We start from the raw sequence: 22,746 nt of genomic DNA, 5'->3' as shown, positions 1-22,746 counted from the left end.
GGGGAATTTATAATGGGGAACAATTTAATGGCAGACCAATTAAATACATACTTTGGTTCTATCTTCACAAGGGAGGACACAAATAACCTCCCAGAGATGTCAGGTAACATAGGGTCTAATGAGAGGGAGGAATTGAATGAAATCAGTATTGTAGGGAAATGGTGTTAGGGAAATTAACAGGATTGAAGGCCGATAAATCCCCAGGGCCTGATAATCTACATCCTAGGGCACTTGAGGAAGTGGCCCGAGAAATAGTAGATGCATTGCTGGTCATCTTCCAAAATTCTATAGACTCTGGCATAGTTCCCATGGATTGGAGGGTCGCTAATGTAACCCCACTATTTAAAAAAGGTGGTCGAGAGAAAACGGGGAATTATAGACTAAGGATATGGGGAGAAAGCAGGGTCAGGGTACTGAATTTGGATGATCAGCCATGATCTCATTAAATGGCAGAACAGGCTCAAGGGGCTGAATGGCCTATCCCTGCTCCTATCTTCCATGTTTGTATGATCTTTGAGTTTGCAGAAACTTACTACCTTTTTCTTTTTATTTATCATGAGATAAATTATATTTATAGTTCAAAAATAGTTTTATCGTTTGCATGTAAAGTAATCTGTTAAGAAGTGCGATATAGATCTTTAACATTCCTGTCCCTTGCATCAGTTTCTTATTTTTGGTGCTTGAGAGAGTTTGAAGATTCTTGGCTGGAAATAAAGTGACTTTTTTTCCCCTCACTCTTCTCCCAAAGCCTCGCATAAAATGATTGAATCAACCCACTTGCGCCAGCGAGGGCCATTGGATTTTGAATCTCATTATGAACACCTGTGTGCTCTTCGTGACCTGGTTCCATTAAAAGCAGTGAAGGCAAACTTAAATCAAGGTGTTTTGGATATTAACGGTGATTGGATCAAGCTGTCTGAATGGGCACCGATTCTCAGCTCCATCAGCATTAACAAGCATTTAGCTTTCCTTGCAGTTAGAAGTTACTACCAGCCTGGTCTTGGAGAAACAGGTAAGATACCAGACTAGTTTAAAATTATTGGCTTTTGTACCACTAGAGTAGAGGAGAGAAATAATGGTTATATTCTGTATATAAGATGTAACTTGGTATATGTTTTCATAGTATTACATAGTATTTACAGCACAGAAACAGGCCATTCGGCCCAACAGGTGTATGCCAGAGTTTATGCGCCACACAAGCCTCTTCCCACCTTCATCTCACCCTATCAACATTATTACTTTATTCATTTCTCCCTCATGTACCTATCTAGCTTCTCCTTAAATATCCTGGGTAAAGAAGTTTCTTCGGAATTCATTAGTAACTATCTTGTATTTATGCCAAAAGGATCTAGCTAGGGTAAAATGGAACCAAAGACTGACAGGAGAAGCTATAACGGAACAATGGGTGATCTTTAAGGAGGAGATGTTCCAAGTACAGGCTAGGTACATTCCAACAAGAGGGAAGAGTGAGGGAACCAAAGCAAGGGCTCCTTGGATAACGAGGGAGATAGAGAAGATGATGAAACAAAAAAAGAGGGTGTATGGTGCATGTCAGGTGAATTCTTCAAGGGAGAACCAGACCAAATACAATAAGTTGAGAGGGGAAATGAAGATTAAAATAAGATTGGCAAAGAGAGACTATGAGAGTAGAATGATGGTTAACATAAAAGGGAACCCAAAAATCTTATACCGGCATGTAAACAGTAAGCGGGTAGTAAGAGGCGGGATGGGGCCAATGAGACAAAGAAGGTGATATATGCTTAGAGGCGCAGGGCAAGGCTAGAATACTCAATGAGTACTTTGTATTGGTGTTTACTAAGGAGGTGGATGCTGACAAAATATCGGTAGAAGTGGAAAAGGTAGAAGCAATGGAAGGGGTGAAAATTGATCGACAGGATGTACTAGAAAGACTGGGTATGCTTAGAGTGGATAAGTCGCCTGGTCCAGATGGCTTGCATCCCAGATTGCTAAGGGAATTGGGGGAGGAGATAGCGAAAGGGCTTGCCATCATTTTCCAATCTTCCCTAGATGCAGGGGAGGTGCCTGAGGATTGGAAAGTGGGAAATGTGACACCAATGTTCAAGAAAGGGTGTAAGGACAATCCTAGTAACTACAGGCCAGTCAGTTTAACATCAGTGGTGGGTAAAGTTTTAGAAACAATAATCAAGGAAAAAATTAACGGGTACTTGGAGAGGTTTAAGCTAATTAAGGAGAACCAACACGGATTTGTAAAAGGCAGATTGTGTTTGACTAATGTAATTGAATTTTTTGATGCAGTAACAGGGATGATTGATGAAGGGAATGCAATGGATGTTTTGTCTACATGGATTTTAGGAAGGCGTTTGACAAAGTACCACATAGACGACTGGTTAATGAAATTGAGGCTCATGGAATAGATGGGTCAGTGGCAGCCTGGATAAGGAATTGGCTTAAGGACAGAAAACAGTGAGTTGTGGTAAATGGCTGTTTTTCAGACTGGAGGATGGTGGACAGTGGTGTTCCCCAAGGGTCAGTGCTGGGGCCACTGCTTTTTGTGATATATGACCTGGATATTGGAAGACAGAGTAGAATTTCTAAATTTGCCAATGACACCAAACTTGGGGGTGTGGCAAACAGTGAGGATGATACCAATCGACTGCAACAGAACATAGATAGGCTAGCAGAATGGGCAGACAAGTGGCAGATGGAATTTAATACAGAGAAGTGTGAGGTGATGCATTTTGGCAGAAGGAACAGGGAGAGGCAATATACACTTAATGGCACAGTTTTAAAGAGTGTGCAGGGACAGCGGGACCTGGGAGTTAATGTGCCTAGGTCCCTGAAGGTGGCGGGACATATTGAGAGAGTGGTTAACAAAGCATATGGGATCTTGGGTTTCATAAATAGAGGTATTGAGTACAAAAGTTGAGAAGTTATGCTGAAGCTTTATAAAGTGCTGGTTAGACCACAACTGCAGTATTGCATCCCGTTCCGGTCACCACACTTTAGGAAGGATGTGAAGGCCCTTGAGAGGGTGCAGAGGAGATTTACCAAAATGGTTCCAGGGATGGGGTATCCTAGTTACAAGGACAGGTTGGAGAAGCTGGATTTGTTTTCATTAGAGCAAAGGAGGTTGAGGGGTGATTTGATAGAGGTGTACAAAATTATGATGGATTTGGATAGGCTAGACGGGGAAAGGCTGTTCCCACTAGTTAATGGTACAAGGACTAGGGGACACAGATTTAAGGTTTTGGGCAAGAAGATACAGGGGGATATGAGGAAAAACTTTTTTACGCAGCGAGTGATGAGGACCTGGAACTCGCTGCCAGCGGAAGTGGTGGAAGCGGAGACACTCGATGTTTTCAAGGTGAGACTGGATAGGCACTTGAGGGAAATAAACTTGCAGGGCTACGGGGATAGAGCGGGGGATTGGAACTGACTGGATTGCTCTACAGAGAGCCGGCGCGGACTCTATGGGCCGATTAGCCTCCTTCTGTGCCGTTATGACTCTATGCCCCTAGTTTGGGACTCCCCCACAATTGGAATCACCTCTGCATCTTCCCTGTTAAACCCCTTCATAATTTTAAAGACCTCTATCAAGTCATCTCTCAGTCTTTTCTTTTTCTCGAGAAGAGCCCCAGCCTGCTCAGCCTTCTCCGATAATTATATTTCTCAGTTCTGGTATCATCCTTGTAAATCTTTTTTGCACCTTCTCCAGTTCTTCTATATCCTTTTTGTAATCTGAGACCACCAGAACTGAGGACAGTACTCTTCAGTGTGGTCTAAACAAGGTCCGATATAAGTTTAACATAACTTCTCTGCTTTTGAATTCTATTCATCTAGAAATGAACCTTTGTTTGCATTTTTTATGGATTTGTTAACCTGCGTTGCTACTTTTAATGATTTGTGACCCTGTACCCCTAGATTCCTTTGCGCCTCTACCCCATTTAGACTCTTGCTTTCCAAAGAGTATGTGACCTCCTTATTCCTCCTACCAAAATGCACCACCTCTCACTTATCCATATTGAAATTCATTTGCTGTGTTTGTTCCTTTGTAGGTACCAGAATTGAAATAGTGTCAATCGAAAGTATTGACCTATTCAGAGAAAAGGCTGCTTAGAAAGATTTCCAAAATTATACCTATTTTGAAGTTATTTTAATGTAAAACTATAAATGAATGCATTATATGCTGGAAAGAGAGAGTCTGGTCTATATACTAAGATTATGGATGACATTTGTGAGTTATTCAGGATCATTGAAAGAATCACTGAACACGGAGAAGGTACCATTAGTTTTGAAACAGGTGAAGTTCATGTCCACATTAAAAAGGATGACAAAACATAGGTAGTGTGCTACTTCCTCAGGGTAGTGTTTCAGGACCAACCATCTTCAGCTGCTTCACCAATGACCATCCCGCCATCATAAGGTCAGAAGTGGGGATGTTCGCTAATGATTGCACACTGTTCAGTTCCATTCGCAACTCCTCAGATAATGAAGCAGTTCATGCCCACATGCAGCAAGACCTGGACAACATTCAGGCTTGGGCTGATAAGTGGCAAGTGACATTTGCAACACACAAGTGCCAGGTAATGACCATCTCCAACAAGAAAGAGTCTAACCACCACCCCTTGACAGTCAACGCCATCACCATTGACAAGAAACTTAACTGGATCAGCTACATAAATACTGTGGCTACAAGAGCAGGTCAGAGGCTGGGTATTCTGCAGCGAGTGAATCCCCGTCCTGGCTCCCCAAGCCTTTCCACCATCTATAAGGCACAAGTCAGATGTGTGATGGAATACTCTCCACTTGCCTGGATGAGTGTAGCTCCAACAACACTCAAGAAGCTCGTCACCATTCAGGACAAAGCAGCTCGCTTGATTGGCATCCCATCCACCAACTTAAATATTCACTCTCCACCGCTGTGGCTGCAGTGTGTACCATCTGCAAGATGCACTGCAGCAACTCGCCAAGGCTTCTTCGGCAGCACCTCCCAAACTTGCGACCTCTACTGCCTAGAAGGACAAGGGCAGCAGGCGCATGGGAACACCACCACTTGCAAGTTCCCCACCAAGTCGCACACCACCCTGACTTGGAAATATATCGCCGTTCCTTCATTGTCGCTGGGTCAAAATCCTGGAATTCTCTACCTAACAGCACTGTGGGAGTACCTTCACCACATGGACTGCAGCTGTTCAAGAAGGTGGCTCACCAGCTGCTTCTTGAGGGCAATTGGGGATGGGCAATAAATGCTGGCCATGCCAGCGACGCCCACATCCCAGGAACAAATACAAAAAAAAACATGAGTAGTTAAGGTGAATAACATAAATGCATTTAAGGGGAAACGAGAAAAGTACATGAGGGAGAAAGGAATAGAAGGTCTGATTGGACAACGTTCCTGGGAGGACTGGAGGTAGATAAACAATGGCAAACATTTAAAGATAGAATGACAAAATTGCAAAAATTGTTTATACCAATCTGGCATAAAAGGAAATCTAAAAAGGTGACTCAACCGTGGATAACAGGGGAAATTAGAGACAGCATAAAATCCAAAGATAGGGCGTATAAAATAGCCAAAAAAAGCGCCAGAGCGGAAGATTGGGAACAGTTTAAGATAGAGCAAAGGAGGGCAAAGGGCATGATCAAGAGGGGCAAAATAGCTTACGAAAACAAGCTGGCGGAAAATATAAAAACTAACTCCAAAAGCTTTTATAAATATATCAAAAGGAAAAGACTGGTGAAAACCAAAGTTGGTCCATTGCAGTCAGATACGGGGGAATATATAATGGGAAATAAGGAAATGGCAGATCAACTAAATGCATACTTTGGGTCAGTCTTTACGAAGGAAGACACAAAAAACCTCCCTGGGATATCGGGAAAAATAGGGACATTGGCAAAGGAGGAACTGACGCAAATCAATATCTCTAAGGATATGGTGTTAAGGAAGCTAAAGGGATTGAAGGTGGACAAATCCCCAGGGCCTGATAACATGCATCCTAGGGTACTGAAGGAGGTGGCCCTAGAGATAGCGGATGCACTAAGGATGATTTTTCAGAATTCATTAGACTCGGGAACAGTGCCGATGGATTGGAGGGTAGCTAACGTTACCCCACTATTCAAAAAGGGGGGTAGGGAAAAAGCAGGTAATTACAGACCTGTAAGCCTTACATCAGTTGTGGGCAAAATGCTGGAGTCCATCATTAAGGATGAAATAGCGGAGCACTTAGCAAATGGGGACAGGATAGGACAGAGTCAACATGGATTTACAAAGGGTAAATCGTGCTTGACTAATCTATTGGAATTTTTTGAGGGAGTAACTGGTAGAATAGATGGGGGAGAGCCAGTAGATGTGGTGTACCTGGACTTCCAAAAGGCCTTCGATAAGGTCCCACATAAAAGATTAGCATGGAAAATTGAGGCTCATGGGATAAAGGGGAAAGTTTTGGCGTGGATAGGGAACTGGCTGTCAGATAGAAAACAGAGAGTTGGAATAAACGGCTCATTTTCTGAATGGCAGGCAGTAACAAGTGGGGTACCACAGGGATCTGTCCTGGGCCCCCAGCTGTTCACAATTTACATTAATGACCTGGATCAGGGAGTCGGATGCAGCATTTCCAAATTTGCAGACGACACTAAACTAGGAGGTGGGGTGGGCTCAGAGGAAGAGACCAGGAAGCTCCAGAGCGATTTGGACAGACTGGGCGATTGGGCGGATAAATGGCAGATGCACTATAATGTGGACAAGTGCGAAGTTATCCACCTTGGGTGCAGGAACGGGAGGGCAAATTATTATTTAAATGGCAATAGATTGGGAGAGGGGGAAGTACAGAGAGACCTGGGTGTTCTTGTACACCAGTCACTGAAGGCGAGCATGCAGGTGCAACAGGCGGTCAAGAAGGCAAACGGTATGCTGGCCTTCATAGCAAAAGGGTTAGAATACAGGAACAGGGATACCTTGCTGCAGCTGTACAGGGCACTGGTGAGACCACACCTCGAGTACTGTGTACAGTTTTGGTCGCCTCATCTGAGGAAGGATGTTCTTGCCATGGAGGGGGTGCAGCGGCGATTCACCAGGCTGATACCAGGAATGGCGGGAATGACCTATGAGGAGAGACTATGTAGTTTAGGGATGTACACACTGGAGTTTAGAAGATTGAGAGGGGACCTCATAGAAGTGTATAAAATTCTGACAGGTCTAGACAGACTGGATGCAGAAGGAATGTTTCCCTTGGCGGGTGAGAACAGAACTAGAGGACATAATTTAAGGATAAGGGCTAAACCATTTAGGACAGAGATGAGGGGGAATTTCTTCACTCAGAGAGTGGTGAACCTGTGGAACTCATTGCCACAGAGGGCAGTGTACGCCAGCTCATTAAATATATTTAAGAGGGAATTAGATATATTTCTACGGGCAAAAGGGGTTAAGGGTTACGGAGAGAAGGCGGGGACGGGATACTGAATTAAAGGATCAGCCATGATCTCATCGAATGGCGGAGCAGGCACGAAGGGCCGAATGGCCTACTCCTGCTCCTATCTTCTATGTATCTATGTATCTATGTTATGCTGGTGGGGTGAGAAGAAGTAATGTGGGAGGAGGCTTGTGTTGCGCATAAAGACCAGTTGTGCTGAATGGCCTGTTCTTGTGCTGTAAAAAAAAAAAAACTTTCATCCCATGTAAAATAATGGGATTGAATATCAAGAATAAATTGGAAAATTATCTGTACAAAAATAATCTAATGAACAGAGATTTAGAAGGGACTATAAACAGGAAATGCTCAGCAGGTCAGGCAGCATCTGTGGAGAGAGAAACAGAGTAAATGTTTCAGGTCGATGACCTTTCATCAGACCTGAGTATTTCCAGCATTTCCTGTTTTTATTTCAGATTTCCAGCATCTGCAGTATTTTGCTTTTGTAATAGATTTAGAAGGCCCTGCTTGACCAACCTCTTTGACATTTTTAGGAAAGTGACATCATAAGTGGATTGTGGAAAGCCATACAACATGTTGTACCTAGGTTTCCGAAAGACATTTAACAAAAGTCCACGTGAAAGGCTTGATAGTGGGTTCAAGTCCCACTCTAGGACTTCAGCACAGATTCTAATATTGCCTCCCTCCCCTTCCACCACCTCTGTCTCCTCCTTTTAAGACCCTTCTACCTCTTTTCCCAAGCATTAGGTTACCACTGTGGATATCTCCTCCTTTGACTTCGCTTCCATTTTTTAGATCATGCCTCAGTGAAATACTTTGGATTTTTTCTGCATTATAGATGCTATATAAATGCACATTCTTGTTGTGGTACATTCCAGGTGGAATAGTGCAATTTACTCAAGCCCTGCCTCTGAAAGCCAATGGGTCACTATTTGGTCAAATCGTACTGTAAAGTTCTGGAATATTGGTTAAGTTTAAATAAAGTTCCTGGTGTGTACTGAATTTGTGATCATCTGAAACAGTTCACCTATGGCAGCGTCATCATAACCGGAACAAAGCAACAACAACTACTTGCCCAAGATGCTTCAGAGGCATAGTCAGAAAAAATAGTCAAGTTAGGAGGGGTAGTCAAAAGCTTGGCCAGAGATGGGGTTTGTGGAGAAACCTAAAGGAGGAGAGGGAGGTGGAGAGATGGGGCGGTTTAGGGAGGGAGTTAAAAAGCATGATGCCGAAACTGCTGAAGACATGGCTGGCAGTGGTAGGATGAAGGAAATGTGCCTGCACAAGAGGCTAGAGTCAGAGGAAAGGAGAATTCTGAGGGTGGCAGGGGTGTAGTCGAGCTGAATGAGATTGCAAAGATGAGGGGCAATGTCATGTCGGGATTTGAACATGAGAAAGAATTTTAAATTTGAGGCATTGGGGAAGCGGAAGCTAATGTAGGTCAGCAAGGACAGGAGTGATGGGTGAGTGGGAATTGGTGCAGGATAGGATATGAGCAGCAGAGTTTTGGATGAGCTGAAGTTTAGAGTGCAGGATGGGAGGTCAGGAGGGCATTGGATTAGTTGAATCTGGAGGGTTTTAACAGCAGATGGTTGAGGCAGGGGCAGATGGTGCGCGATGTTATGATGGTGGAAGTTGAATAGGACGGCAAGGTTACAAACAATCTGGTTCAATCTGATACAGTGGCCGAGGAGGGGAAGGGAATTGGTGGGAAGGGTGCAACATTTGTGGCGATGACTGAAGATGATGGATTTGGTCTTCCCAATGTTTAACTGAAGGAAATAGCGGCTCATCCAAGACTGGATATTGGACAAGCAGTCTCCAGAGTTAATGGTGTGGTAGCGAGAAGAGAAGTCATTGCTGGCTATGATTGGATAGGATGGGACCAAGCATGGGCAGTCCCACTGAACGGGACAGTGGAGGAGAGGCTTTGAAGGAATATTGTGTGGTCAACTGTGTCAAAGGCTGCAGAGAGTTTTGAGGAGGACGAGGAGAGAAAATACAAGGTCCCAGAAACAGCAATGTGATAATCATTAGATAATCTATTTTTAGGTTTTGGCTGAGTGATAAATATTGCCCAGGTACTGGAGAGAACTCCCCTGCTCTTGTAAATAGTGGCATGAGATCTTTTTAAGTCCACCTGAGAAGGCAGAGGGGGTTCTCGGTTTAACATCTCATCCAAAAGACTGCACCGCCGACAGTGCAGAACTCCCTCAGTACTGCACTGGAGTGTCAGCCTAGATTTTGTGCTCAAGACCCTGGAGTGGCACGTGAACGCACAACCTTCTGACTCGGGTGCTACCACTGAGCCACGCTGATACCTGTAGGCCAGAACATGTTAGGTAAATTTGAAGCAATTGAATGGCAGAGTAGAGTCACAGCAGCCTAGGAATAGTGTAGTCCAGCAGAGCAGCACAGACTTGACCAGTCCTGATGGCAGAGGAGTCTAGTAAATCAAATGTGAGCAGAGCTGCAGTCATTAAAAAGAGTACAGGTTAAAACACAGAACAAGTTGGGTCAGAGGATGAGCAATGTGCTCTGCACAGGAAGCATTAAACTTGTAGCTTGGACTTGTAAATTGAGCTACAATTCACCCACTATCCGGGGCAGGGATCTTAAGCAGCAGTGGAAGAGAGTGGGTGGGGGGAGAAGGATGAAGAATGGCTATTGATGACCATGTATAGAGTTGCAAAGGAAAGGAGCTCAGTAAGGAGTAGAGTAAGAATGAATAGAGTTTAGGAAGAATGAATAGTAAAGGAAGATTATGAAAAATGTTTGGGAAAAGGGAAGATTGACAGATATTGGAACGTTGAAGCATTGCTTTTTTTTAGTTATATAAATGGAAACCTGTTTTGGGATAGTTTTTATTCAAAGTACTCATGCCTCAAATTTATTTTACTTTTTTTGGAAAATGTCAATTTTTCTGCTGGCGCGGATCTTTGAATGGGACCTCACTCTATGCTAGGATTCTCTGATTATTGGGCATGTCTTAGACTGGCTTCACAGCAAACAGGAGGAGAAGAGGAGACATGAAATGAGTGTGAAAGCCAAAATGGACCCATGTAATCCTTGGAAGTCAAGCCAGACGTTGAGAATGCAATCTGCTGTGAGGTTCCCACGTGTTGGTTGGCTCTAGAGCAGTCCTTAGGCTGATATGAATCCCATCTCCTGTTGGATTGCATTGGAATCACTCTGGAACGCATTAGGGGGTATTTTAACCCCTGAGGATGGGTGGGTTGGGGTAGGTGAGAATTAAAAAAAAAAAAGTGTAAATCTCAAACTCGACTCCAACCCACCTCCAACTCACCCACTTCTAGTTTTCAGGGGGGCGGACGACCAACCTGCTCTCGGGAGGTGGGTTGGTAATTGAAATCTTTTAAGGAGGCTGCGTGCCTACATTTGAACAGGATTTTAATTTTTAATCCATAGCGGCTGGGTTTCCCGGGGCGCTGGAAACTTGGCAGGTAAAAGGAGGCAAGAAGGGCCGGATCCTTGAGGTAAGTGCATTTACAGCACTGCTTGTGGGCAAGGAGAAGCAGGAGTGCTTACCCCAGTCTCCCAAGCTTACTTCTTTGAAGATCCTGCAATGTCTTGGTCCTCCCACCCCCAATATCTGACTTGCCACACCCACACTGTGATCTCAGTGCTCCACACTGATCACCGACTCCCCTCGAGTAAATATCGGGGCCATTGGATGTGAGGGCAGTTAGAATCATTTGACGCTAAACTGCTATCCATCTTCCATTTGTGCATGGCAAACTAAAGAACGCTGTTATTGTGACAGTAAGATAGTTTTTGAAATTACATTAAACATTTGTGTTTTAGGATTTTTCCTTGTTTTTGTTTTCTAAAGGGGGTGAAAGATATAAACAGCACTTCAGAAAACGCTTACCAGCTATCCGGTCAAAAGACTTTACAATTCAACTCTGCAAGTCAATTAGAGATTGCCTGAGTGTTTCCAGTGCTCTAAAAACTTTGGAGTTACAAGGATTACCTTTGAGACATAGAGATCTTATAGCATTAACAAAGGTGAGGAAACACCAGCTGTAAGGCTGCATTACCATGGAAAAAAAACTAATACTAGTAACAACTGTTAGTTACCTGCTGCAGTCTGTTCAAGAGGACTCCTAACAGAAATGATTTACCTGTCGCCGTGATCATACAGCAGAGAAGCAGACCATTCGGCCCGTCGTGCCTATGCTGGGTCTTTAAAAGAGCAGTTGTGCTCAGTTCCACATCCCCGCTTCTTGTCCGTAACCCTGTAAGTTCCTCATAGTCAAGTACCTTGTCCAGCTCCCTTTTAAAATGATTTATTGAATCAGCTTCCACCACCTTTTCAAGTATAGTGTTTGAGCTCCCGACAACTCTGAGTGAAAACATTTCTCCTCCTCTCCCCTCTTTCTTTTGCCAAAGATTTTGAATCTATAACCTCTGGTTATTGACCCACTCATCAGAGGGAATAATTTTTCTCTATCTACTCTATCAAAACCTCTTATCATCTTGAAAACCTCTATTAGGTCACCTCTTAAGCTTCTCTGTTCAAAGGAGAACAGTCTTAACGTTTCTGGCCTCTCCTCATAACGGAAATCCCTCATCCTTGGTAACATCCTGGTAAACCTCCTCTGCATCCTTTCTAAGGCCTTTACATCTTTCCTGAAGTGTGGTGTCCAGAATTGTCCACAATACTCCAGCTGAGGGCTAACCAGTGATTTATAAAGTTCCAGCATGAACTCTTTGCTTTTATATTCTATTCCTCTATTTATAAACCCAAGTAACCCATATGCTTTTTTAACCACCTTATCAACTTGCCACACCACCTTTAAGGATTTGTGTTTATGGACAACCAGGTCTCTGCTCATCTATGCTTTTCAAAATCGTGCCATTTATAGTACACTGTCGTTCCATATTAGTCCACCCAAAGTGCATCACTTCACACCTCTCTGTATTGAACTGCATTGGTCATACTTCTTTCCATTTCACCATTCTGTCTGTCATCCCGAAGCCTATAACTATCCTCTCACTAGCTACTACTTTGCCAAGTTTCGCGTCATCTGCAAACTTTTATAATGCTGCTCCCTACACTTGAGTTGAGGACAGTTATAAAAATTGCAAAGACTAATGGACCCAAAACTGACCCTTGGGGAACCACCTCCCAGTCTGAAAAACATCCATCCACTGCCATCCTTTGCTTCCTGTCACTGAGCCAAATTTGTATCCATACTGCCACTTTCTCCTTAATTTCATGGCCTTCCATCTTCTCAATAAGCCTCTTAACATAAGAACATAAGACGTAGGAGAAGATGTAGGTTCATTTGGCCCCTCGAGCCTGCTCCGCCATTCAGTAAGATCATAGCTGATCTGATCTTGGCCTCAACTCCACGTCCCTTCCCGCTCCCCATAACCCTTGACTCCCTTATCGTTCAAAAATCTGTCTATCTCCACCTTAAATATATTCAATGACCCAGCCTCCACAGCTCTCTGGGGAAGAGAATTCCAAAGACTCACGACCCTCTGAGAGAAGAAATTCCTCCACATTTCCGATTTAAAAGGGTTTCCCCTTATTCTGAAATTATGCCCCCTAGATCTAGATTCCCCACGAGGGGAAACATCCTCTCTGCATCTACCCTGTCAAGCCCCTTCAGAATCTTATATGTTTCAATAAGATCCCCTCTCATTCTTCTAAACTCCAATGAGTACAGGCCCAACCTGCTCAACCTTTCTTCATCTCCGGAATCAACCTCGTGAACCTTCTCTGAACTGCCTCCAATGCAAGTAGATCCTTCCTTAAATAAGGAGACCAAAACTGCACACAGTACTCCAGGTGTGGTCTCGCCAATGCCCTGTACAGTTGTAACAGGACTTCCCTACTTTTATACTCCATTCCCTTTGAAATAAAGGCCAGCATTCCATTTGCCTTCCTAATTATTTGCTGTGCCTGCATGCTAACTTTTTGTGATTCATGTACAAGGACCCCCAGATCCCTCTGTACCTCAGCATTTTGTAATCTCTCCCCAGTTAAATAATAATTTGCTTTTTTATTTTTCCTACCAAAGTGGATAACCTTGCATTTTCCCACATTAAACTCCATCTGCCAGATTTTTGCCCACTCACTTAGCCTATCTATATCCCTTTGGAGATTCTTTGTGTCCTCCACACAATTTGCTTTCCTACCTATCTTTGTATCATCAGCAAATTTGGCTGCATTGCACGCAGTCCCTTCATCCAAGTCATTAATATAGATTGTAAACAGTTGAGGCCCCAGCAATGATCCCTGTGGCACCCCACTAGTTACAGTTTGCCAACCTGAAAATGGCCCATTTATCCTGACTCTCTGTTTTCTGTGAGTTAGCCAATCCTCTATCCATGCTAATATTTTACCCCCAACCCCGTGAACTTTTATCTTGTGTAGTAACCTTTTATGTGGCACCTTATCGAATGCCTTCTGGAAATCCAAATACATGACATCTACTGGTTCCCCTTTATCCATCCTGCTCGTTACATCCTCAAAGAACTCCAGCAAATTTGTCAAACATGATTTCTCTTTCATAAAACCATGCTAACTCTGCTTGACTATATTATGATTTTCTAAATGTCCTGCTACCACCTCCTTAATGATGGACTCTAGCATTTTCCCAATGACAGATGTTAGGCTAACTGGTCGATAGTTGCCTGCTTTCTGTCTCCCTCCTTTCTTAAATAGGGGCGTTACATTTGTGGTTTTCCAGTCCACTGGGACCTCTCCAGAATCCAGGGAATTTTGGTAGATTACAACCAATGCATCCACTATCTCTGCAGCCACCTCTTTTAAGACTCTAGGATGCAGGCCATCGGGTCCAGGGGACTTGTCCACCTTTAGTCTCATTAGTTTGCCTCGTACTTTCTCTCTAGTGATAGTGATTGTTTTAAGTTCCTCCCACCCCAATAACCCCTTGATTATCCATTATTGGGAGGCTTTTAGTGTCTTCTATCGTGAAGACCGATACAAAATATTTGTTCAAAGTCTCCACCATTTCCCTGTTTCCCATTATTAGTTCCCCAGACTCATCCTCCAGGGGACCAACGTTTACTTTAGCTACTCTCTTCCTTTTTATATACCTGTAAATGCTCTTACTGTGTTTTTATATATCTTGCTAGCTTATTCTCATAAGCTATCTTCTCTTTCTTCATCATTTTTTTAGTCGTTCTTTGCTGGTTTTAAAAAATTTCCCAATCCTCTGGTCTTTCACTATTCTTCGCAACATTGTATGCTTTTGTTTTCAATTTGATACCATCCTTTACTTCCTTAGTTAGCCACGGATGGTTCATCCTTCTCGTAGGGGGAAAAATTCGCTTGCTTTGCGCCTCCTGTTGGCGCCCTAAGAGGGCAACTAGTGCCTGGGTGTGGCACCTCCAACGGCTCCCGCGAAATTCAGCGAGAGGTTACATAGAAACATAGAAGATAGGAGCAGGAGTAGGCCATTCGGCCCCTCGAGCCTGCTCCGCCATTCAATGCGACCATGGCTGATCATCCAAGTTCAGTACCCGGTCCCTGCTTTCTCCCCATACCCCTTGATCCCTTTAGCCTTAAGAAATATATCCAACTCCTTCTTGAATATATTTAATGAATTGGCCTCTACTGCCTTCTGTGGTAGAGAATTCCACAGGTTCACCACTCTCTCTGGGTGAAGAAATTCCTACTCATTTCTGTCCTAAAAGGCCTACCCCTTATCCTTAGACTGTGACTTCTGGTTCTGGACTCCCCCGCCATCGGGAACATCCTCCCTGCATCTAGTCTGTCCAGTCCTGCCAGAATTTTATAAGTTTCAATGAGATCCCCTCTCATTCTTCTAAACTCCAGCGAGTACAAGCCCAATCGACCCAATCTCTCCTCATACGTCATTCCTGCCATCCCAGGTATCAGCCTGGTGAATCTTCGTTGAACTCCTTCCATGGCAAGAATATCCTTCCTCAGATAAGGCGACCAAAACTGCACACAATACTCAAGATGTGGTCTCACCAAGGCCCTGTTAGCGGTGGCAGTAACTGTTAGCGCCCCGCGGTGCTGATGTCATCGCCCTGAGCAGCGCCCTGCTCACCCCCCCCCCGGCCGCGATCTTCGGTAGCGCCCCCTGACTTACCGCTGGACGCTGGCCGCCTGCCAGCACCTGCCCCCGTTGGCGTTCCCGGCCTCCTCTTCAGCCCCCCTTCTTTAGCTTGTCTTGAGTGCCGGGCTCTTTTGCCAGCACTCCGATCCTTGATGGTCCAGCTGGGCCCCGGGTCACGCTGCGCACGGTCCCTTCCCTCTTGGGGCGCTACCGATTGAAAATAGCGCCCCAGCGAAGTTGGGCTAAAGGGGGCGCGACTCAATTTTCCCACTTAAGAGTCTTTCTTTCTCACTAGAATATATCTTTGCTGAGTGTTATGAAATATCTCCTTAAATGTTTGCCACTCCTTTTCTACAGTCTTACCCTGTAATATATTTTCCCAGTCCACTTTAACCAAGTTTACCTTCATACCTTTGTAATTACCTTTGTTTAAGTTCAGGACACTAGTTTGAGACCTACCTTTCGCGCCCTCAAACTGAATTTGAAATTCTACCATGTTATGATCAATCTTCCCAAGAGGATCCTTCACTTCGAGATCATTAATTAATCCAGCCTCGTTACACATTACCAGATCTAAAATAGTCTTCTACCTGGTTGGTTCCACAACATAGATTTCCAAGAAACCATCCCAAATACTCTCTAAGAACTCTTCCTCAAGTCTACCTTTGCCAATTTGCTTTGTCCAATCAATATGAAGATTAAAATCTCCCATGATTATAGCCATACCTTTCTTACAAGCCTCTATTATTTCTTGATTTATTCTCTGTTCTACAGTGTGGCTACTGTTTGGGGGCCTGCAGACCACTCCCACCAGTGATTTCTTACCTTTTATTATTTCTTATTTCCACCCAAAGTGATTTTACGCCTTGATCTTCTAGGCCAATATCATTTCTCATTACTGCACTGATCTCAACCCTTATTAACAGAACTACACCACTTCCTTTTCCTTTCTGCCTATCCTTATGAAATGGCAAATACCCCTGAATATTCAGTTCCCAGCCTTGGTCACCTTGCAACCACGTCTCTGTAATGACTATCAGATCATACCCATTTATTTCTATTTGTGCTGTCAACTCATCTATCTTGTTACGAATGCTGTGTGCGTTCAGATATAGAGCTTTTAATGTTGTCTTTTTACCATTTTTCTCTACTCTGACGCACTCTGATGTGTATACACTCTGTCCCTTCCTGCCACACTCTGGTTATCATTACCTCTATCGCTACCCTGCACTTTCGCCTTCTCATTTTTCTTTGACTTTTTAAATTTCCGCTCGGCGTATCCCTCCCCCCGCCCCGCCCCCTATTTAGTTTAAAGCCCTATCTACAGCCCTAGTTATTCGATTTGCCAGGACACTGGTCCCAGCCTGGTTCAAATGAAGCCCGTCCCGACGGAACAGCTCCCTCTTATGCTAGTACTGGTGCCAGTGCCCCAGGAATCGAAACCCATGTCTCCCACAGCAATCTTTGAGCCACTCGTTCATCTCTCTGATCTTATTTACCCTATGCCAATTTGCACATGGCTCAGGTAGTAATCCAGGGATTATTACCTTTGTGGTTCTGCTTCGTTGTGGTACTTTGTCGAATGCCTTCCGAAAGTCCATATATACAACATCTACTCCCCAACTTGATCAACCTTCTCTGTTACTTCATCAAAGAATTAAATCAGGCTAATCAATTGCGATTTACCTTTAACAAATCCACACTGGCTCCCCTTGATTAACCCATTCCTTTCCAAATGAAAGTTTATTTTGTCCCTGATGATGATTTCCAATAACTTCCCCACCACTGATGTTAGGCTGACTGGCCTGTAGTTTCCTGGTTTATCCCTCTCTCCTTTCTTGAATAATGGTATAACATTAGTAACCCTCCAGTCCTCCGGCACTATTCCTGTTTCCAATGAGGATTGAAAGATTGTGACCAATGCCTCTGATGTTTCTACCTTTGCTTCTTTCAGCAACCGACCATGCATTCCATCCGGAACTTTCAGTAATGCTAATCTTTTTAGTATGTCTTCTCTATCTATTACTATCCTGTCCATAACGTTTCTCTCTTTTGGTGTAACTTTCACATCACCCACTTCCTTTGTGAAGACCGCTGCAAAGTACTCATTTAATACTTTAGCCATGTTCACTGCCTATACCTGAAGATTTCCCTTTGGGTCCTTAATAGACCCAACATTTTTCCCTCACTAACAGCTTATACTTAAAGTGAATGCTAAAGCATTTTATTATAAACGTTGCCTGCTAATCTTTTCTCGTAACCTCTCTTTGCCTCGGGTATTAACAGGGATCTTGGAATGTTTGATGGAGAAAACAGATGACTAAATTCTGGCAGTGGAAAGAAGTGCATCAAATATAGGCTTACACCACAGATTTTAGCTTGTAGTAGCTAAATTTCCCTCTTAAAGTAAATTTGTGTTTGGTAACGCAGAAACAGGAGCAGGCCATTCAGCTCCTCAAGCCTGTTCCGCCATTCAGTGCGATTATAGCTGATCTGTATCTTAACTCTATCAACCTACCTTGGCTCCACATCCTTTTATACCCTTGTCGCAAAAGTCTAGCGATCTCAAATTTAAAATTATTAATTGAGCTAGCATTACTGCTTTTTGTGGGAGAAAATTCCACACTTCTCCCACCCTTTGCATGAAGAAGTGTTTTCTAACTTCTCTCCTGAATGGCCTGGCTCTGATTTTTAAGGTTATGTCCCCTTGTCTTAGACTCCCCCACCAGTGGAAAAAGTTTCTTTCTATCTACTCTATCAATTCCGTTCAAAATCCTAAAAACCTTGGCTTGGCTTAGTTAGCTAAAAATTAGAATGGAGTGATTGCAAAGCAATAATTTCATCAAAAGGGTTCAAGATGTTGTAAACCACAAAATTATAGCTCAAACAGTTTAAAGCTGCCATCTGACATCTAAAACAAAATCACAATCTTAAAAGTTAGTCCTGGCTGTATTGGAAACAATACATATCTTATCAGTGAGTTTTGTGGACTGCTGGTATATCTGCCAATCAGTATTCTCCAAGACATTGACATTCACATCAAAATACTAACAATTATAATGTGCCTTCTCTGATAACAACGCATTTTTGGTGCGCTGCTGAGCCAGTTAGACCAGGTGGTTCCCTGCTTGTATCTTCTCTTTGATCTGTGTTGAGTTAGGTGATTTTGGTAGGACCAGTGGTATGGGTGCTACAAAGGCCTCAGTATCCCTGGGTTGGGAAGGCAGAATATGTTTTCTATTCCTGATTGCTATCCAATGATTCCCTGTTGAAAATGCCTGTGTGTGGATGTTGGATGAAGACATGATTGTACTCAGCTCTGATGTCCTCTATGATTGAATGCCCGTGACACTTAATGTCAAAGCTCACATGTGAATAATAATCCCTTGAGTTAGATACTAGAGAATGCTTATGGAACCATGTTCCAGCCAGGAGTCCATAAGGGTATTTTAGGCCCACTCTCGACATGCGGGAGAAAGTGGGGGTGGTTAAATTGTTAAAAATGTGAAACCTGACCTTAACTTGTCACAAATGTGCTAGCTTGCGGTTATACCGAATTGGGTTTGGGTGACGGCCGAGTAACCTGCTCTGCAGAGGCGGGGCAGTAATTTTAATATTTAAATGAGGCTGTGTTCCTTAAATTTTGCGGGTCAGCTTTCCCATGACTCGGAGAATGGACACGGGAGCTGCCAGCTCGAGCAGGTAGTTATTTTTCCAGCACTGCTTGTGGGCCAGGAGAAGCAGTGCTTCCCCATGCACCTCAAGCAAACCTTCTGCAGCCGCCTCTCCCGCCCCCCTGATCTTCTCGATTGCCAGGTCTGTCCCCTGCGGTCCCTGGCTGCTGCCTTGTACCGCAGGCTTTTCCGTCCAGCCAGCTGGCTGCTGGGCAGGAAACAGAATAAAAAATGCTAATGAGGCCTTGCCGTTAAATTTGGCAGGACTTCGGCCTTCCCAGTATTTCTGGATTTCCTGGCCGCTGACGTGCGCTCCCGCTCCCTCCCTGCAACTATCGGAGCTCAAGTCTTCAAAAAGTGAGCAAATTGCCCAACTAAAATAAAAAGCTAGAACTTAACCCGATTTATCAAATGGTAATTGATAGTTGATTACACAGGAGGAAAATGGTCAATACTTCTCAAACTTAAATCCTGCAATGCCAGAATGTTAATGTACTTTGTGTATAATACCATAAATGTTTTTTGATGTGTTAATTGTAAGTATCATATGCCATTCTTTTAGGGCTTATCCAAGACAAAAACACTGCAGAACCTTTCATTAGCTTATTGTCCAATAGGAGATGAAGGACTGGAAAGTAAGTTACTGTTTCTACCACATCTTTTATATTAGGTAACTCATAATGTTAAGTGATCACACTTTGTAAAATCAAATTTTTTTTTTTAGTAATTTGCCAGAGTGTGAAGAATTCTGCAACAATCAAAACAGTTAACTTCACAGGCTGTAATTTAACATGGCGTGGAGCAGAGCACATGACCAACATTATTAAGGCAGGTTTTTATTACTCTTGCTTATGTGATGCCTTTTTTTAACAGTTTTAAAACACAACAATATAGTAAGCAATTCAGCATTAACATTTTTGTTTTACAATATAATTGTAAATTATTTTAATATACCCGTATTGTAAAAGTCATGTGTTTCTGTTTTATACAGCACCAAGCAACAAAAAGACATAGTCAGGTCTGGGCAGAGAGTCTTCGTTACAGGCATCCTGATCTAGATTGTATGACTGGTTTGCGTCGCATTACCATGAATTGTAACACACTGATTGGTGATACTGGAGCTACTTCCTTTGCAGAAGCCCTCAGAGATGACCTTTGGCTTAAAGGTAAGTTAAGCTGAAAGACTTATTGCTGTTTTTGATGTGTAGATGAATTTTAAATGTAAAGGTGTAAGTTCTTTCTGTTTTAAAGGAAATCTGATATAGGATAAATGTACACCTGTCCAATGTAGCTCATCAGTGATAATTGCTCAGTTGGTTTGGAAATATAACCATGGCATCCCCAATGGATCAGTGGGATGAATCATATAGAATAGGAAGTTCCCAGATTTGTTCTTCAGTCTGCTGAATTTGCTGATCTTAACTTGCTTGCAGTTGGGTAAAGTGCCCCTGTATTAGGGAGAGAAAAAAGGAGCTGCATGTGGATATCAAATAGACACGGGATTTGGCTGTACTTTGATGCCCATGATACATAAAAGATGATCACTTGGGTGTCCGTGACCTTGAAACTGTTCCCCAGTTGGCAATTTGGGAAAAAACAAAAATGACCGATTTTGACATGTTACTCTATTTACATTAAAAAAAACTCCAAGGGGGAAAAATTTGGTTGCTTTGCGTCTCCCGTTAGCGCCCTAAGAGGGCGCTAATGGGGCGCAAAGCAGCTAGCGCCTGGGCGTGGCGATGTTTGCGCCGCTCGTGAAATTGACCAGACATTTTGCAGTGGCGCTAAACACTACTGCCACGATCTCCTGCGCCCGCAGATGATGACGCCAGTTGAGCGTGTAGCACCCCGGACCAGATATTGAGTGGCGCCCCCTGCCTTTCCGCCTGCCGCTAGCAACGACAGGTTGAGGGGAACGTTTTGCAGTTGGGAAGGGACTGGGGGAGCGCTATTTAAAGGCGACCGCTTCTTGCCTTTTTTTGTTGGCGACATTTTTGCACCACGCATTCTGAGAAAGAGAGACTTCTGAAGAGATGCAACACTGTGTGAAGGAGTTTTTGGGTACTGAGCAGCACTTTGCAGGTTCATTTTGACTTGACCTTCCTTGCATCGATTTAGAAGAGACTATGGGGGCTGCAGTCTGAGCTTTTTCCCTGGGCCCCTCCATTGTTCTTTCCAGCAGATTTGATGTACAGGTCTCCCCAGGCCGAGATTCAAGGCTGCAATGAGCAGGGTGTGGATGGAGAGCAAGATCGACCCTCCCCTTTAAGAACTGGCTGGCGCCAGTGTGTCTGTGTTCCATTGCTGACTGACATCACATGAGCTTCGCCAGCGCTCTGAGGTAGTGCCTCGCTCCTCGGCGTTAGTGCCTTAAGAGAGGTGTGTAGCGCCTGATTTAGTGCTCCAACCACCTCCGGGGGCAATAGAAGCCAAGTTTGCAGTCGGAGGCGATAATTAGCGCCAGGCGCTAAACTTTGCACCCGGCCGATAATTGCACCCCAAACGGGGCGATACCAAATTTCTCCCCCCAAATGTTTAAAAGATGTTTTCAATCTGTGCTACTCTTACTTTCAATCTTTCCTTGTTGTGAAAGAGGTATGTTTATCCCATAATCAGTCCTGGCGTAGCATACTGAGCAAGGACAGTAAAGTAAGAGACCCAATAGCCCTACAGTAGAGCATTAATAAATCAAATGCCATGATTGTAACAAATCGGAGCAGGCATGAATTCAAGTGAATCCTTTTTCAAGTAAATACTTTGCCAGAAAATGGTTATATACCTAGGATTCCCCTGTGAAGTTTGGACATTACAATAGTTTTGGATTTCCAATTCCATATAGTTCCCAGATTTTCAGGGCCAAACTTTTATTTTCCCCTCCTCATTCCCCCCCCAAAATACTGGCTAAGGGGAAAATCAGAGCTTGTTTTTTGAAGTTGCTCTTGTGCACCACTCATTGTACAGTTATATTGGTAGAGGCCTGCCTACTCAACTTAGTGGAAGTATGTGGCTTGAGGGGACTAAAAAGGAGAAAAAAATTGAGGTGCAGGGGAACCTGAAAAAATCCCAGTGAACAAATGTGAACAGAAGTATGGATCCTGTAATCACAGTACTTCAGTTAGCATCTGCGGAGAAAACAGGTAAGTTAACATTTCAAATTAGACCAACCATCAGAACTGGAAAAAAATATCAAATGAGCAGGATTTAAAAAGGAACAACACCCAGAGAAGCGGAAGGGAAACCCATGCACACACAATCTTACACGCACGCACACAAAGCAGAATGATCTGTTAAGCATTTAAATGGAAAACAGGAGATGGTTAAATGGCTGACGTGATATTAACATAAGAAAAGTAGGCAAAATGAGAGAAATGAAAGGCATTTATGAGACAGAATGTGTGAAACAGAATTATACAGCATAGAAGGAGGCCATTCGGCCCATCGTGCCTGTGCCGGCTCTTTGGTAGAGCCATCCAACCAACCAGTTCCACTTCTCCTGCCTTTTCCACATAGCCCAGCAAATGTTTTAACCCCCCCCCCCAAGTATTTAGAGCTGTATGAAGAGCTGAGGCAGGTTTCAGCGGC

At 43.6% G+C, this 22,746-nt stretch overlaps 1 protein-coding gene across 6 annotated transcripts in view; it reads left to right on the top strand.

Moving 5' to 3' along the window:
* Positions 1 to 22,746, top strand: part of cep78 (centrosomal protein 78) — a 137,656-nt gene that overhangs the window by 3,558 nt on the left and 111,352 nt on the right. For all 6 annotated transcript variants that reach the window (XR_015078137.1, XM_085985780.1, XM_085985763.1 and 3 more), the window contains exons 2-6: positions 749 to 1,012; positions 11,260 to 11,435; positions 19,727 to 19,799; positions 19,889 to 19,992; positions 20,156 to 20,330. Coding sequence is in view for 5 of the 6 variants with exons in the window: in XM_085985780.1 (XP_085841906.1) it covers positions 760 to 1,012; positions 11,260 to 11,435; positions 19,727 to 19,799; positions 19,889 to 19,992; positions 20,156 to 20,330 (781 nt within the window). In the remaining variant the exon portion in view is untranslated. The remainder of the gene's footprint in view (positions 1 to 748; positions 1,013 to 11,259; positions 11,436 to 19,726; positions 19,800 to 19,888; positions 19,993 to 20,155; positions 20,331 to 22,746) is intronic.

Source organism: Somniosus microcephalus, chromosome 1, assembly GCF_052327205.1.
Source record: "Somniosus microcephalus isolate GS21.2 chromosome 1, FLI_Smic_1.0, whole genome shotgun sequence".
NCBI classification, from domain to species: domain Eukaryota; kingdom Metazoa; phylum Chordata; class Chondrichthyes; order Squaliformes; family Somniosidae; genus Somniosus; species Somniosus microcephalus.
The sequence above is the reverse complement of the archived record's forward strand: the minus strand, read 5'-3'. Positions and strand labels throughout refer to the sequence as shown.